A 14,371-nucleotide genomic window follows, 5' to 3' on the forward strand; every position below is an offset into this window, starting at 1 on the left:
TGTGGAACACCACTTTACTGAACTGCACCAAAGACTTTATAAACAGAAAGACGGTGCTCTCATATTACTTAGAAATGGGAGAAAGTGCAATGCGTAATATGGCAGAATAAATCCCGCCTTCTAAATAAAGGAGCTGATTGGTAAAGTCTACGCATCGCTGCAGCTGCTGTTAAAAGCTCCGGTTTCTGGTGTTTTGAGACTGTTACGTACAAAATAAATTTGTTAACACTTTATTCCAATTGTCCACTTTACACATTTTACTGACTACAAGTAACTTTACAACTACATGTCAGTTTATTCTACTAATCCAGACCCAAACCCTACCCTAACAGTCTACTAATACTCTAATGAGAGTACTCTAATTTTTGGAGTGTAGATACAATCCCTATGAATACTATTGAGACAATCCTGTTCCTGGAGATCTACCTACCTGCAGAGTTCAGATCAAACCCTGATCAAACACACCTGTCTGTAATTATCAAGTGCTCCTGAAGATCTTAATTAGCTGCTTCAGGTCTGTTTGATCAGGGTTGGAGCTGAACTTTGCAGGAAGGTAGATCTCCAGGAACAGGATTGTGCACCCCTGGTCTAAAGAGAGACCAAACAAAAGAACTAAATGACAAACACCTGAACAAAACTCAATCAATTTGTTATAAAGGAAACCAACAAGCAGAGAACAGAGAAGTACAAAACCAATTAACATACTAACAGTGGATACTAGACCAGGAAAACTAAATCAAACAGAATAAAAAACATGAAAATCAGACTCTGACAGGGACTCTGCTCATGAGTCCCTTGTTTGTCCTGAGGAGTTAAACTGAGCAATGTTCTTCAGAAAAATCCACCCCAGTCTCATTAGAAAAACGTACCTGTGGGAACGTTTTCGCGGTTCACAAAATACGTACCAATACGTACATATCGCTGCAGTTTCGATGTGAAATGTCCACTGAGTGGCGCTTTCATTTTTTTGCCAGAACAGATAAACGTGAATGTGGTACGTTTTTATGACGTTGGTTTTTATACGAATCACAGCAGTTCTGATTTGAAATTTGCACTCCGCTGCGTTTTAAAATAATGTACCACCAACACTACACCTAAACCTACCCGATAGTGTTAACAAAAGCAAATGTGACATAAAAGCATCCGTAATCATGCCGTTTTAGCTTGTTTAGATATCTTTTTGAGCTCTCTTACCTTGACTCGCCTTTCACAGGATTCGTACCCAGGGCTTCCTCGTCTTGAGTACAACTCTGTATCAGCTGAGCTACCGAGCAAACTTGTTATGTTAGAAAAGCGAAACATATGGAGCTGGTTAAGCGATGCAAAGTCCAAAATATATTTGTTTATAAATCATGCACTGTGGTAAAAAAGCGTTTGAAGTCATAATATAATATTGTGCAAGGAGACGTGAAAATGGGTCTTTATTAATCCATAGTCTGACCCTGTAATCACAACTGTGTATGAAAACGATCAAAAGCGCTTGGCATTTTACTGTTCATTTCTGTTGGAAACTGCAGTGATGTCATGATCACCGTCTGTTCTTGGACTCTAATTCCCATAATCCTCCCTACCAGTCACATGCACACATTCCACACCAATCACCACATACACCTGTAGATCATCACCTGGACTATAAAAGACTCACACACACCACCTCATTGCGAAGTCTTATGTTGTGTGCAATTCTGAGCGTTCATATTCTGTCTGCCTGTCTATTGTTACCATTCCTGCCTGTTACCCGTTATCGACCCATTGCTGCCTGTCCTGACCCTTGCCTTGTCTGCTGTTCTGTGAATGATATCTGCCTGTCCTGATCCTTGCCTGTATCCTGACCACGATTCTGCCTGTCCCCTGCTATCCGTTTGCTCCTGTTTGACCCTGCCTGTACGACCACGCTCACCTTTAATAAAAGCTTGCAATTGGATCCCTGCCTGAGTCCCGCTCCGTTACAAGTGATATGTACGCATTTTGGTGACTCGCGAAAACGTTCCCACAGGTAAGTCTTTCCTATGAGACCGGGTTGAAATAAGAACAATTTGGGCATAATTATCCTGTTCAAAAGTTTTCACCCCCATCCTGCGTTACTAAATTGGTTTGTTTTGCCTCTTTGTTGCCTTACCTCAGATTTCACTATTTCCCAACACAAAAAAAAATTCAGGAAAGCATGGGTGAGACTGATACGGCGAGATAAAGGTCCTTGTTTTAAAAAAAAATGTGTGGGAGTGCGTTCATGCATTTCCAAACTGAGGATGTTTACATCTCATCTCATCTTGAACCTGCTGAAATGTTCCTGTAAATATATTTCCTTTCCAAATGTGCATTTCCCCAGTAACCTGCCACAGTCCAGTGCTTGTTCTAAACATTGTAGAGGAATTTTTATTGCTTATCATTTATACTCCTGATTTATGAATAGATGCATTGATACTTGTTTTCTCTCTGTCTTGTGTATCATTTAAAACAACTTGTTCAGTGGAAAATTACTGCTAATGCTGTTCTCTTTTAAGAAACGCTACTGAAACTAACAAAGGAAGTGAGGCAAAGGTGCAAATGTGTTTGTCTGGACAGCTTGGACTTCAATAGGGCATCTGCTAAGATTTAGACCCCTCTCTTTTTTTCAATTTTTATGATCCTAATATGGTAACGTGTTATGATTGGTTTGGGGTAACAAGGAACAACAAGAGGCCTATATAAGACAGCCGCACTGGGTGAGGGTGTTCTTCTCTGTAGAACTGTGTATCTGCATTAAACAACCTTCTTGCAAGAATAAAATCAACAAAGACATTTCCTGAGTGTTTGTTTCATTACATTCTCACCACTGAAAGAATAAAGAACTTTTCCACAACAGCCAACAAGTCACTATGAAATCAAAATCAACAATTCTTATTTATGGAATATTGCAGTATTTATGAATGATTTATCAATGAACATCACATTTAAAATTGTCCCCATAATCTTAAATTAAAATAACTTCCCCTCCCTGTTGCAATGACATCTCTTCTCCTCTCTGATGACGTGTTTACTGGAGCGAGAGCGGCACAACCTGTCAATCACATGATATTACAACAATGGCAGAGTTTTACTTGGATATACATCACAAAAGGGAAGAAAAGACTATCACAATTAAAGCTGCAAGCAGCGATGAAAGGGCCCTCGCACCCGGGCTCACCGCCACCCGTTGGCCTTAGAAAAACAGTATTAAGACCGACATGCATGTAAGCGAGTGAATACAGATTTACAACAAAGTCATTTCAAAGTGCCACACTTCCTGCTGCCAACAGGTGGCGCTATGACTAACTGAATATTGGCATATAGATGTCTTTAGACCAGGACTCTTATCACACATGTGAAGTTTGGAGCAGATCGGACACTGTATGCCTGAGTTACAACAGCTTCCTCTTTCATGACAAAACATCAGACATTGTCAGTCCACCACAGACACGCCCTTCAGCGAAAACTCAAGATCTTTGATATTTATCATCGCTATGATCTTAAGATTAGACTGACAACATATGATGTTGATCTGGTTAAACCTCTATGAGGAGTTAATCACAGTGTAAAATATGACATTTCCTGTTGCCCACAGGTGGCGCTATGACTGTAATTGAATATTGCCATGTAGATGTCTTCAGGTCAGGACTCTAATAAAACATGTGAAGTTTCGGCAGATCAGACATTGTATGCCCGAGTTACAACAACTTCCTGTTTCATGGCGAAACATCGAAATTTGTCAGGCTGCTACGGACACGGCCTTTTGTAGGTAATTTTGTAGGTGGCACTATCGAGCTATTTTGCCACACCTAATTCTGAAACCCATAACAGACGTAAATTTTCACCACTTCTGATGCGTGTGCAAAGTTTCATGAGTTTTTGAGCATGTTTAGGCCCTCAAAAAAGCAATTCATTTGCCAGAAGCGGAAGAATAAGAAGAAGAAATGGAGCAATTCCAATAGGGTCCTCACACCATCGGTGCTCGGGCCCTAACTACTGTTTCACGTCAAAGGGTCTGATGTCATGTTTTTGTTTTCACACACTGACCACAAGTTTGTTTGTCACTGGCTTTAAAAAGAAGACGAGTGCTGACTACATCTACAACAAACAAGGAACAAGATCATTTAATGTTTGACGGTTAAAGAGCAGAAATGTCTGATGGTATTTATGAAGATGTGATCAGGACTGAGTCTGAGGGAATGAACACAGACAGAGTGGAGATGATGGTGGAAATCTATGAGAGTGCAGAATGTGTGAGAGATCATGACTTCAGGACAGAGACAAACACACTCCAACCACTTCAGCGTACAGGTAATCACATTCATTACTTTGATCAAATCATCAGAGTCTGCACATGTTCAGTCATCTAATGTCATTCCTGTGGTGTTCAGAAGTGATTGTGTGAAGATCAGAAGCAGCTACAGTGTGTTTGGTTCTGATTTGTGTTCTTCTGATGCTATTGTAGGATTTAATAACTAACCATTTGTATATGATTTTGGAGAGAGAAAAAAAACTGACTAAAATGTTTACTCAGCCTGTGTGTTTCAGTTAGGATGGTCAGTCCGTTTGTACGAGACCTGACGCTGACGTTGTTTTTCCTGAGACTTGAAGCATTTCCATGTAAGGCATGATGCCGTTTTGTCCAATGACTGAAGCCTTTTAGTCTGAGGCATTATGCCTTTTTCATCATATGACTGAAGTCTGAGGACATCCTAAAATGTACACTGTACCTGAGGCCTTCATAATAATGTTGATGAGAATGCTGCTCTATCTTTGTGTTGGTGTAGAAACAGAGAAACCACAGCCTTGACTTTACAGACATAGTGCTGTTAGTTACAATCGTTCTGTGGCAAACAAATGAAGATGTTTTGAAGATTTCACATAGGAACTTGAGGAAAAAGCTTAAAAGAACACAAAAGCACTATTGAAAGTATCATAAGATATGACCATATGACCTGTGGGTTCATTCTAAGTCTTGTGTAGTCATATGATATCTTTGTGTGAAGAACAAACTGAAATTTAAGTTATTTATTGATCATCTTCTCCTGTGAGCTGTTCAACGATGCAACTGAATCAGAGTCGTGATTTCATTTACATCCACCCTGAAAATGCAGTTATATTGAGATTGAGGCAATATTGTGATTAAACTTGACCTCATGTAAACGTAATTCTTCAACGAAATTGATTCGACTAATCTCATAATCATAGCAAAATGTGTGGCATATTCTGATTTTAATCACATTAAAAAGACACACAAACACTTTAATCACCAGTGGTCTCAAACTCAATTCCTGGAGGGCCACAGCTCTGCACAGTTTAGCTCCAGCTCACACCTGTTTGGAAGTTTCTAGTAATTCTGAAGACCTAAGCTGGATCAGGTGTGTTTGATTAGAGTCGGAGCAAAACTGTGCAGAACTGTGGCCCTCCAGAGATTGAGATTGAGACCACTGTTAATCACACTTATTTCTTTGACACTTTATTTTAAACTTTACCCGGCTGCTACATCTAACCACACTACCACAAGTGTGATTCTCCCCCCCCCCAAACAGCTCAGTGTAAATCCCCGCCCTGCAACCAGTTTCATTGGCTGAAGTTACAGTGACGGGTAGGTTTAGGGATCAGGGTTGGGTGTAGCTAATCGTTACTGTAATTGACATGGCCAATTAAATGTTTAGAATCGGCTCCAGGGCGGGATTTGTTATGCAAATATATTGGATTAACAGGAAGGGTGTCACATGCTCTTGTACTGTGATGTACTTTGCTATTTGAGACTCTACTTTTAGTAGTTGAGGTCAATAAGTGGCAGAGGACTACAGAGTAGAAACACATGTAGCTTCCATCATGTGAACAAAAATGTCTCAACCTGTTTATGGCAATATAAACACTGAACCAAGAGAAACCATACAGTTACACATACAACACAAACATACAATTAGGAAACTGAGAAAACATTTATCTTGATATTTGTCATTTTCAGGAAGTGTTTGTGTGAAGATCAGAAGCTCCAGAGCAGCTGCAGTGTGTTTGGTGCTGCTGTGTGTTCTTCTGCTGACTGCAGTCATAGTGCTGTGTGTCCACATCCATACAAAGAGCTCAAACGACACACAAGAGACACACCAGCTACTAACTAACATCACCAACCTCTCAGAAGAGAGAGACGAGCTACTGACCATGATTACCAACCTCAAAGAAGAGAGAGATAGGCTGAAAATAAATACCAAAAACCTGACCAATGAGAGAGACCAGCTAAAATTGGAGAAAAATGATCTTCAGATGACTCTTGGTAAACTGGGTGAGTTTCTTTTGTCATTTTAGTAGTTGCTACAGAGCAGGAATATAATCTGGTTAGCATTCATAGGTGTTTGAATGTCAAGTGTAATTCTAGTGCACATATTCACAGCATGGAAAGAGTCTATAGTACAAAATAAATTCACTAACACTTTATTTCAATTGTCCACTTTACAACTACATGTCAGTTTATTCTACTAATCCAGACCCTAACCCTACCCTAACAGTCTACTGATACTCTAATGAGAGTTATCTGACTGCAGTTACAAAGTTATTATAGTTAGTCAATGTCTAAAGTGAACCAACAAAATAAAGAGAACCATAAATTCAAATGTAAAACCTTTTTACAATGTAAAATGTAAAGAAAGTACAAATGTTTCCTCTTTTTAGGATAATTATAATAACAATTTTATGGAATTCCTAGATTGGAGTGTAGATACAATCCTTATGAATACTATTGAGATTGTGTTCATAGCTGACACTTGTTAAGTGATGTGTTTGGGTTTAGTGACTTATTTTAAGGGTGTTTTCACACCTAGTTCATTTGAGCCCTCCAAACGCTCGTGGTTCAGCGTGTAAATGTGAAGAAACCAAGTGATCTCAAAAGAGATAGTTACCACCCACTAACACTAAAGCTCACAGATGAACGAGACAAGTTAAAAAGACTGAAAAAAGTGCTAATAGTTAAACTGGTTGTGTTAACAGATGGATGGATTTACTATCAATCCAGTCTTTATTTAATTTCCTCTGAATCGAGGACCTGGACTGAGAGCAGAAGATACTGTACAGAGAGAGAGGCAGATCTGATCATCATCAACAACAGAGAGGAACACGTGAGTGAAAGAGTGTGTGTGTGTGTGTGTGTGTGTGTGTGCGCGCACATTTTTGTGATTTATGAGGACACAAATTTGTATAATGACATGGGTATTGCACTGATATTACGACGTAAACATGAAATATGAGGACATTTCATGAGTCCTCATATTTAAAATAGCTTTAAAAACACACTAAACAACATTTTATTAAAAATGTAAAAATGCAGAATGTTTTCTGTGATGTGTTGGGGGAGAAAATGTACAGTATAAAAACCATTACGCCCATGGAATGTCCTCACTAAGGAGAAAACTTGTGTGTGTGTGTGTGTGTTTAGCTGCTGCCTGTAAATGATGAAATGTATCTGTGTTTTTATTCTTAGGAATTTGTCAGTAAACGTTTTGATGGTTTCTGGATTGGTCTGACTGACAGTGATGTGGAGGGCAGATGGGAATGGGTTGATGGCAGCACACTGACCTCTGGGTGAGAAATCACTGAGATTAACTAATTATTATCTAATAAATGATCATATCTCACAGTCAGTATCATATCACACAGAAAGCAGCACTGAACATCTAATGCTGATCTGTTGATGCAGGTTCTGGTGGTCTGGAGAGCCTAATAATTACGATAGTGATGAAGACTGTGCTTTTATTACTTCAACAGGATGGAATGATTATCCATGTAATACAGCACTAAGATGGATCTGTGAGATTATTTTTAAATGACACATTTCAATAAATATGTGAGCAGAATCCATTATGAACACACAAGCAACTATAATAATGTAATAAAGCAAAATGTAATAACTGCACATTATGTAATGAGTATTACATTACTAATAACTTAAAACATAAAAAACATTTTTGTTCCCTTGCCATATTTTTTAAAATCTAATCTAAACCTTAAACTATCTACAAATTGCACCAGATTTAAATATACATCAAATTATTACTACTACTAGTACTAATGTACATTATATGAGTTATATTGCATATTTGGACTACGTAGGAAACAGATATATATTTAAAAGCACAGACATGACAGTCTTGTCAAGTAATTGTAAAAACTTCCGGTTAAAGCTCCGTCACTTCCAGTTTAGTCCGAATACAGATACAAATCATTTGGAGATTGTTGCAGATACAGGTTCCACTGCACGCCCCTAATATAAATGCTGTTAATCATTGATACCTAAAATAATTACCAAAGGTAATTGATAGAACCTTATTGTGAAGTGTTATTATTGTCCTTTTTCTGAGCTACAAAAGATTGACAGCAAACATGAAGATTATAGTATCAAATGAGTACTGAATTCTTATACATAACACAAATCATCTGAATAACAACCTGTGAAGAAATAACGTTACGTTTACCTCTGGAAGATTTGGCCAATAATGACTTTAGTTCATTAGTTATCTACAAAAATGAAAATAAATAAATAAATAAATAAATAAAATTATAAACAGTTTTGTGCGAAATAAAAAAAAGTTATGACAATCATTTAAATTTTTGGTAACACTTTACATTAAGGTTCCCTTTGTAAAGGGTTTATAAAGGTGTTTGTTAATGAGTAATAAGTCATTTACAAATGCATTATAAATCATTAATAATGCAGTTATAACTGCATGAATAAAAAGGGCGACTTTAATGCAATACCTGCCAAATAGTGAGCCATTTTTAACTCACATGTTATAAATGCTTAATAAATGTATTTATTAACACTTTTTTTTAACTCAAAACCAGATTTCTGGTTTATTCCACGATGCAGCAAAAATTGACTGTCATAATTAGACTGAAGGGTGTTGTATTTGTGCTTTTCTTATTAATATCTCATGACTGCCACTTTTCGTACTATGTTGCTTACCAGAAGTTTCTGTCTTACCCATGATACTCTCCAAAAAGGTCATGATGCCCTATCCACAGCAGTGTATAAAAACTGATTTCTTGTTTTTTAAAGATGAAATTCCAACTTTATTTTGAAAATAAAACCAAAGATAATAACCATAACTTGATTAGATATTAATAATGAAAAATTTAATTCCAGTATTAGTTACCTGTGAACCTTAATGTAGGGTGGACACTTGTGAACCATTTATTCATGAGTTATAAACATTAATAACCTGTGAAAGTGAACCTTAATGTAAAGTGGAAACCTGTGAACCATTATTATTGAGTTATAAACATTAATAACCTGTGAAAGTGAACCTTAATGTAAAGTGGAAACCTGTGAACCATTATTATTGAGTTATAAACATTAATAACCTGTGAAAGTGAACCTTAATGTAAAGTGGAAACCTGTGAACCATTTATTAATGAGTTATGAACATTAATAACCTGTGAAAGTGAACCTTAATGTAAAGTGGAAACCTGTGAACCATTTATTAATGAGTTATGAACATTAATAACCTGTGAAAGTGAACCTTAATGTAAAGTGGAAACTTGTGAACCATTTATTAATGAGTTATGAACATTAATAACCTGTGAAAGTGAACCTTAATGTAAAGTGGAAACCTGTGAACCATTTATTAATGAGTTATGAACATTAATAACCTGTGAAAGTGAACCTTAATGTAAAGTGGAAACCTGTGAACCATCTATTAATAAGTTTCAAAAATTAATAACCTGTGAAAGTGAATCTTAATGTAAAGTGAACACATGTGAATCATGTATTTATTAATTATTAATGTACACAAAGAAAATAGTATTTTTTTCTAATGAAATATTTTACTTTTTTGATGCATGTATTAGTAAACACAACTTTAAACTTGAAACAAAAAAGTTTAAACTTTTCTTTTACAGCAAAAAACTTACAGAGAATGACTTCTCATGAAAAGTGGCTTATGCAAGTAAACTCAAATTAAAATCTATCACATCTATAAGCCAAACATGATACAAGCTGAATAAAGGCACCTAAATATGTATTATTTTATTTAACAGTTGTGTAAATCATTAAATCAATGACCAAATGCGCCGTTACAGAACATTAGCATATTAATATGCATTCAATAATTATTTTTGATATCATGATAAAGGTCACCATAACTTGAGGATATTTGGCTTTGGCCATCCGCACTTGCAGTACCTGCGCGGGAGCGCCGGAGCGGTTATAACCCAGCGATAACACATATAATATAAACACTAGAAAAACATAGTCTGCGATTTCACCTCAGTTAGCTTACCCATCAAATCAGTAAACACAAATTTTCACTTCAAAGCATGTTGGAACAGTACTGTGTGACTTCTCGTGAAAAGTGGCAAGGTTTTATTGGATGCTCACTAGCGCCAACTCCTGTCACACGCCAGAATTAACAGTGATGAGAACCTGAAAGAGTATAATAAAGTATATAGCCTACTACTACAACTATTTATAATAATAAGAAGAAGAAGAAGAAGAAGAAGACATTGCTTATTATACATTATTGTCACATTTGGTTGTAAAGAGCAGTGAGGAAGCAGGAATTAGATGCAGCATTTTTTTATTATGAAGATAACTGAACTAAAAAATGTAGGAGAACAAACTATAGTAAGCTACAGAAATAAAAACTAGACGTGACAATAATATATTAGGCTATACTTTATATAGTCTTTCAGGTCACATCACTCTTTCAGGGTCACATCACTAAGCATGCGTGTTCTGGCGTGTGACAGGAGTTGGCGCTAGTGAGCATCCAATAAAGCCTTGCCACTTTCATGAGACGAAGTGGCGCAGTTACCAGTATTGTTCCGACATGCTCTGAAGTGAAATTTTGTGTTTTACGTTACTGATTTGATGGGTAAGCTAACTGAAGTGACATTGCAGACTATGTTTTTCAAGTGTTTATATTATAATCGCTGTGTTAGTTTGTATATTATATGTGTAATCGCTGTGTTAGTTTGTAGTTATATTAAACAAATAACCGCTCCGGCGCTCCCGGTTCTGTCGTGCGCAGGTACAGTATGAATGGCCAAATACTAAAGTTACAGTATCCTTTATCATGATATCAAGAACAATTATGAATTTCTTATTAATATTTCAACAATAAAATATGTCAGCAGGAAAAAAAAAAAGATCTTCTGTGTGTGCTTTAATAAATACATGATTCACGTGTGTTCACTTTACATTAAGGTTCACTTTCACAGGTTATAAATGTTTATAACTCATTAATAAATGGTTCACAGGTTTCCACTTTACATTAAGGTTCACTTTCATAGGTTACTAATGTTCATAACTCATTAATAAATGGTTCACAGGTTTCCACTTTACATTAAGGTTCACTTTCACAGTTTATTAATGTTTATAAGTCATTAATAAATGGTTCACATGTGTTCACTTTACATTAAGGTTCACTTTCACAGGTTATTAATGTTTATAACTCATGAATAAATGGTTCACAGGTTTCCACTTTACATTAAGGTTCACTTTCACAGTTTATTAATGTTTATAATTCATTAATAAATGGTTCACATGTGTTCACTTTACATTAAGGTTCACTTTCACAGGTTATTAATGTTTATAACTCATGAATAAATGGTTCACATGTGTTCACTTTACATTAAGGTTTACTTTCACAGGTTATTAACGTTTATAACTCATTAATAAATGGTTCACAGGTTTCCACTTTACATTAAGGTTCACTTTCACAGGTTATTAATGTTTATAACTCATGAATAAATGGTTCACAAGTGTCCACCCTATATTAAGGTTTACAGGTAACTAATACTGGAATTAAATTTTTCATTATTAATATCTAATCAAGTTATGGTTATTATCTTTGGTTTTATTTTCAAAATAAAGTTGGAATTTCATCTTTAAAAAACAAGAAATCAGTTTTTATACACTGCTGTGGATGGGCATCATGACCTTTTTGGAGAGTATCATGGGTAAGACAGAAACTTCTGGTAAGCAACATAGTACGAAAAGTGGCAGTCATGAGATATTAATAAGAAAAGCACAAATACAACACCCTTCAGTCTAATTATGATAGTCATTTTTGCTGCATCATGAAATAAACCAGGAATCTGGTTTTGAGTTAAAAAAAGTGTTAATAAATACATTTATTAAGCATTTATAACATGTGAGTTAAAAATGGCTCACTATTTGGCAGGTATTGCATTAAAGTTGCCCTTTTTATTCATGCAGTTATAACTGCATTATTAATGATTTATAATGCATTTGTAAATGACTTATTACTCATTAATAAACACCTTTATAAACCCTTTACAAAGGGAACCTTAATGTAAAGTGTTACCAAATTTTTATTTCTCAAAAATGATTTCAAACGTATAATGACAGTTAGAAAGCAGAAGCTTTATTTTATTAATTTAGTGTATAAAATTTAAAATGTGTTTCTGAGTTGTAAAACTTAAAATGTGTTTCAACTCAAATTGATGGAGCACTTCATAATCACAAAGTTAGTAAAGTCTTTATGAAATTGTTGAGTTCACAACGTAGCCTAATAAGTCAACTTTTCTTTGATTACTCTTTATTTTAAGATGTCTTAGAGTGAAATTATACCTTTAAGTACTGAGTTATATCAATTGACCACATGTACTTACTATATAGTTAGGAACAGAGTTTGCTTTAGGGTTAGCTGCATGTACAATTTAATTATGCATAATTTACTGTTATAGTACTGTAAGATAAAGTATTACAGCTAGTTTGACATTAAACTATTATTACAATTGTGCTGAAATGTATTAATATCAAATGTATTACCTTATGAATTGTCATTACATTGAAAATTTCTGTAGTGTGTTCAATAAATTTCTCATACAAAAACCTGACACTATGTGAAAAAAATTATTACATTGAAAAATCATTACATGAGCTTAAGATTTTTTTTTAGAAAATGACTACATTTATGAAGAATTTATTACATTACGCCTTATTATATTATGAGTTGATACAACTCCTAAATCACAATTATTGTGACTTAACAAATTCATGTTACTGTTTGAAAGGCACTTTTCTTTATTATGCTGTTCTGTAATAAACTAAATGTAATATTAAAGCTTTAAAATTGAATTATCAATATCACAACAAACTTTTATGTACTCAAATTTGAGATACATACCCAACAAAATTTATCATTGATATAAATCAGATATAAAAGTGTGTATGAATTTAAACTTTGCTACATTGTGTGATTTGACAGGAATTTCATGTACTGTAAGATTAGTTACTATTTCACAGGGCTAACAATAGACGGGGCTGAAGCCCCAGGGCCCGAGCAAGGAGGAAGCCTGTGGTTAGGGCTGTCATGATAACCGCAATATTGTAATATTGTCACGAATGTGGCTCCCGCGCCTCCTCCTCTGCACCACCGGAGGGAGCTGTCACCTGAATATTGACTTTCCACCATTCGGACTACGTTTCCCATAGGCCCTCATTCCTGGGACTGATTGCGCACACACCTGCACCACATCACACTCACACTATTTAAGCCACACACACGCACTCACACTTTGCGAAGTCTTGATTTGCCCCGGTGATCATTTCTGAGCGTTTTTTTGTGGATTGTCATTCTGTTGCCATTTGGACTGTTTACTCTCTGTGATTCTCTGCCGCCTGCCCTGATCTCTGCCTGTTTACTGGACTGTGTTTGCTTGCCACCTGCCTCGACCATTGCCTGCCCCTGTTCACGTATTTGCCTCTGTCCTTGTCTGCATTTGTACTTATCTTAATAAAAGCTGCAAATGGATCCCCATTCTGTTGACCCATCATTACAAATATGATACTGACAAGCCGACCGCTGACGAATCCAAGCAACTGTCACAACCACAATGTTCACGTTTTTTCTTTTCATAAGGCTGTGTCCTTCTTGTTTTAAACAATGTATGTGTAGGAAATGAGCTCAAAAGGGAAATATGAATAATTATAAATATTTGGATCAGTTAATATAATTAACTTGATGTAGCTGAATTAATATTACAATCAATTAATCTGTTCATCCAGCGAACACTCAGTATTGATCATCTATCAACTCTCAGAAAGAATATTTTTCTTGGCAACAGAAAAATTGAGATTGATTTATTATTGATATTTTGAAGATGATATTTTTATTACAAATATTAAGCATAATCACAAATGCTTAGTGCATATAATCTAGCGGTACAGTTGAGGTCAAGTTTACATAAACCTCACAGAATGTTAATAATTTTAACAATAATAGGGATGAAAAAAATTGCCTGTTTTTATTTAGTGTTACCCTGAACAAGCTATTTCACATAACAGATGTTTACATATAGACCACAAGACAAAATAATAGATGAATTAACACAAAATTAATCCATTCAAAGGTGT

General features: G+C 35.6%; 1 protein-coding gene across 1 annotated transcript in view; it reads left to right on the top strand.

Moving 5' to 3' along the window:
- The window catches only part of LOC127511454 (C-type lectin domain family 4 member M-like), a 173,901-nt gene that overhangs the window by 145,327 nt on the left and 14,203 nt on the right, over window positions 1-14,371 (top strand). The window contains exon 2 of the mRNA XM_051892267.1: window positions 5,966-6,280. Coding sequence (XP_051748227.1) covers window positions 5,966-6,280 — 315 coding nt within the window. The remainder of the gene's footprint in view (window positions 1-5,965; window positions 6,281-14,371) is intronic.

The sequence above is a fragment of the Ctenopharyngodon idella genome, chromosome 4 (genome assembly GCF_019924925.1).
Source record: "Ctenopharyngodon idella isolate HZGC_01 chromosome 4, HZGC01, whole genome shotgun sequence".
Lineage (NCBI taxonomy): Eukaryota > Metazoa > Chordata > Actinopteri > Cypriniformes > Xenocyprididae > Ctenopharyngodon > Ctenopharyngodon idella.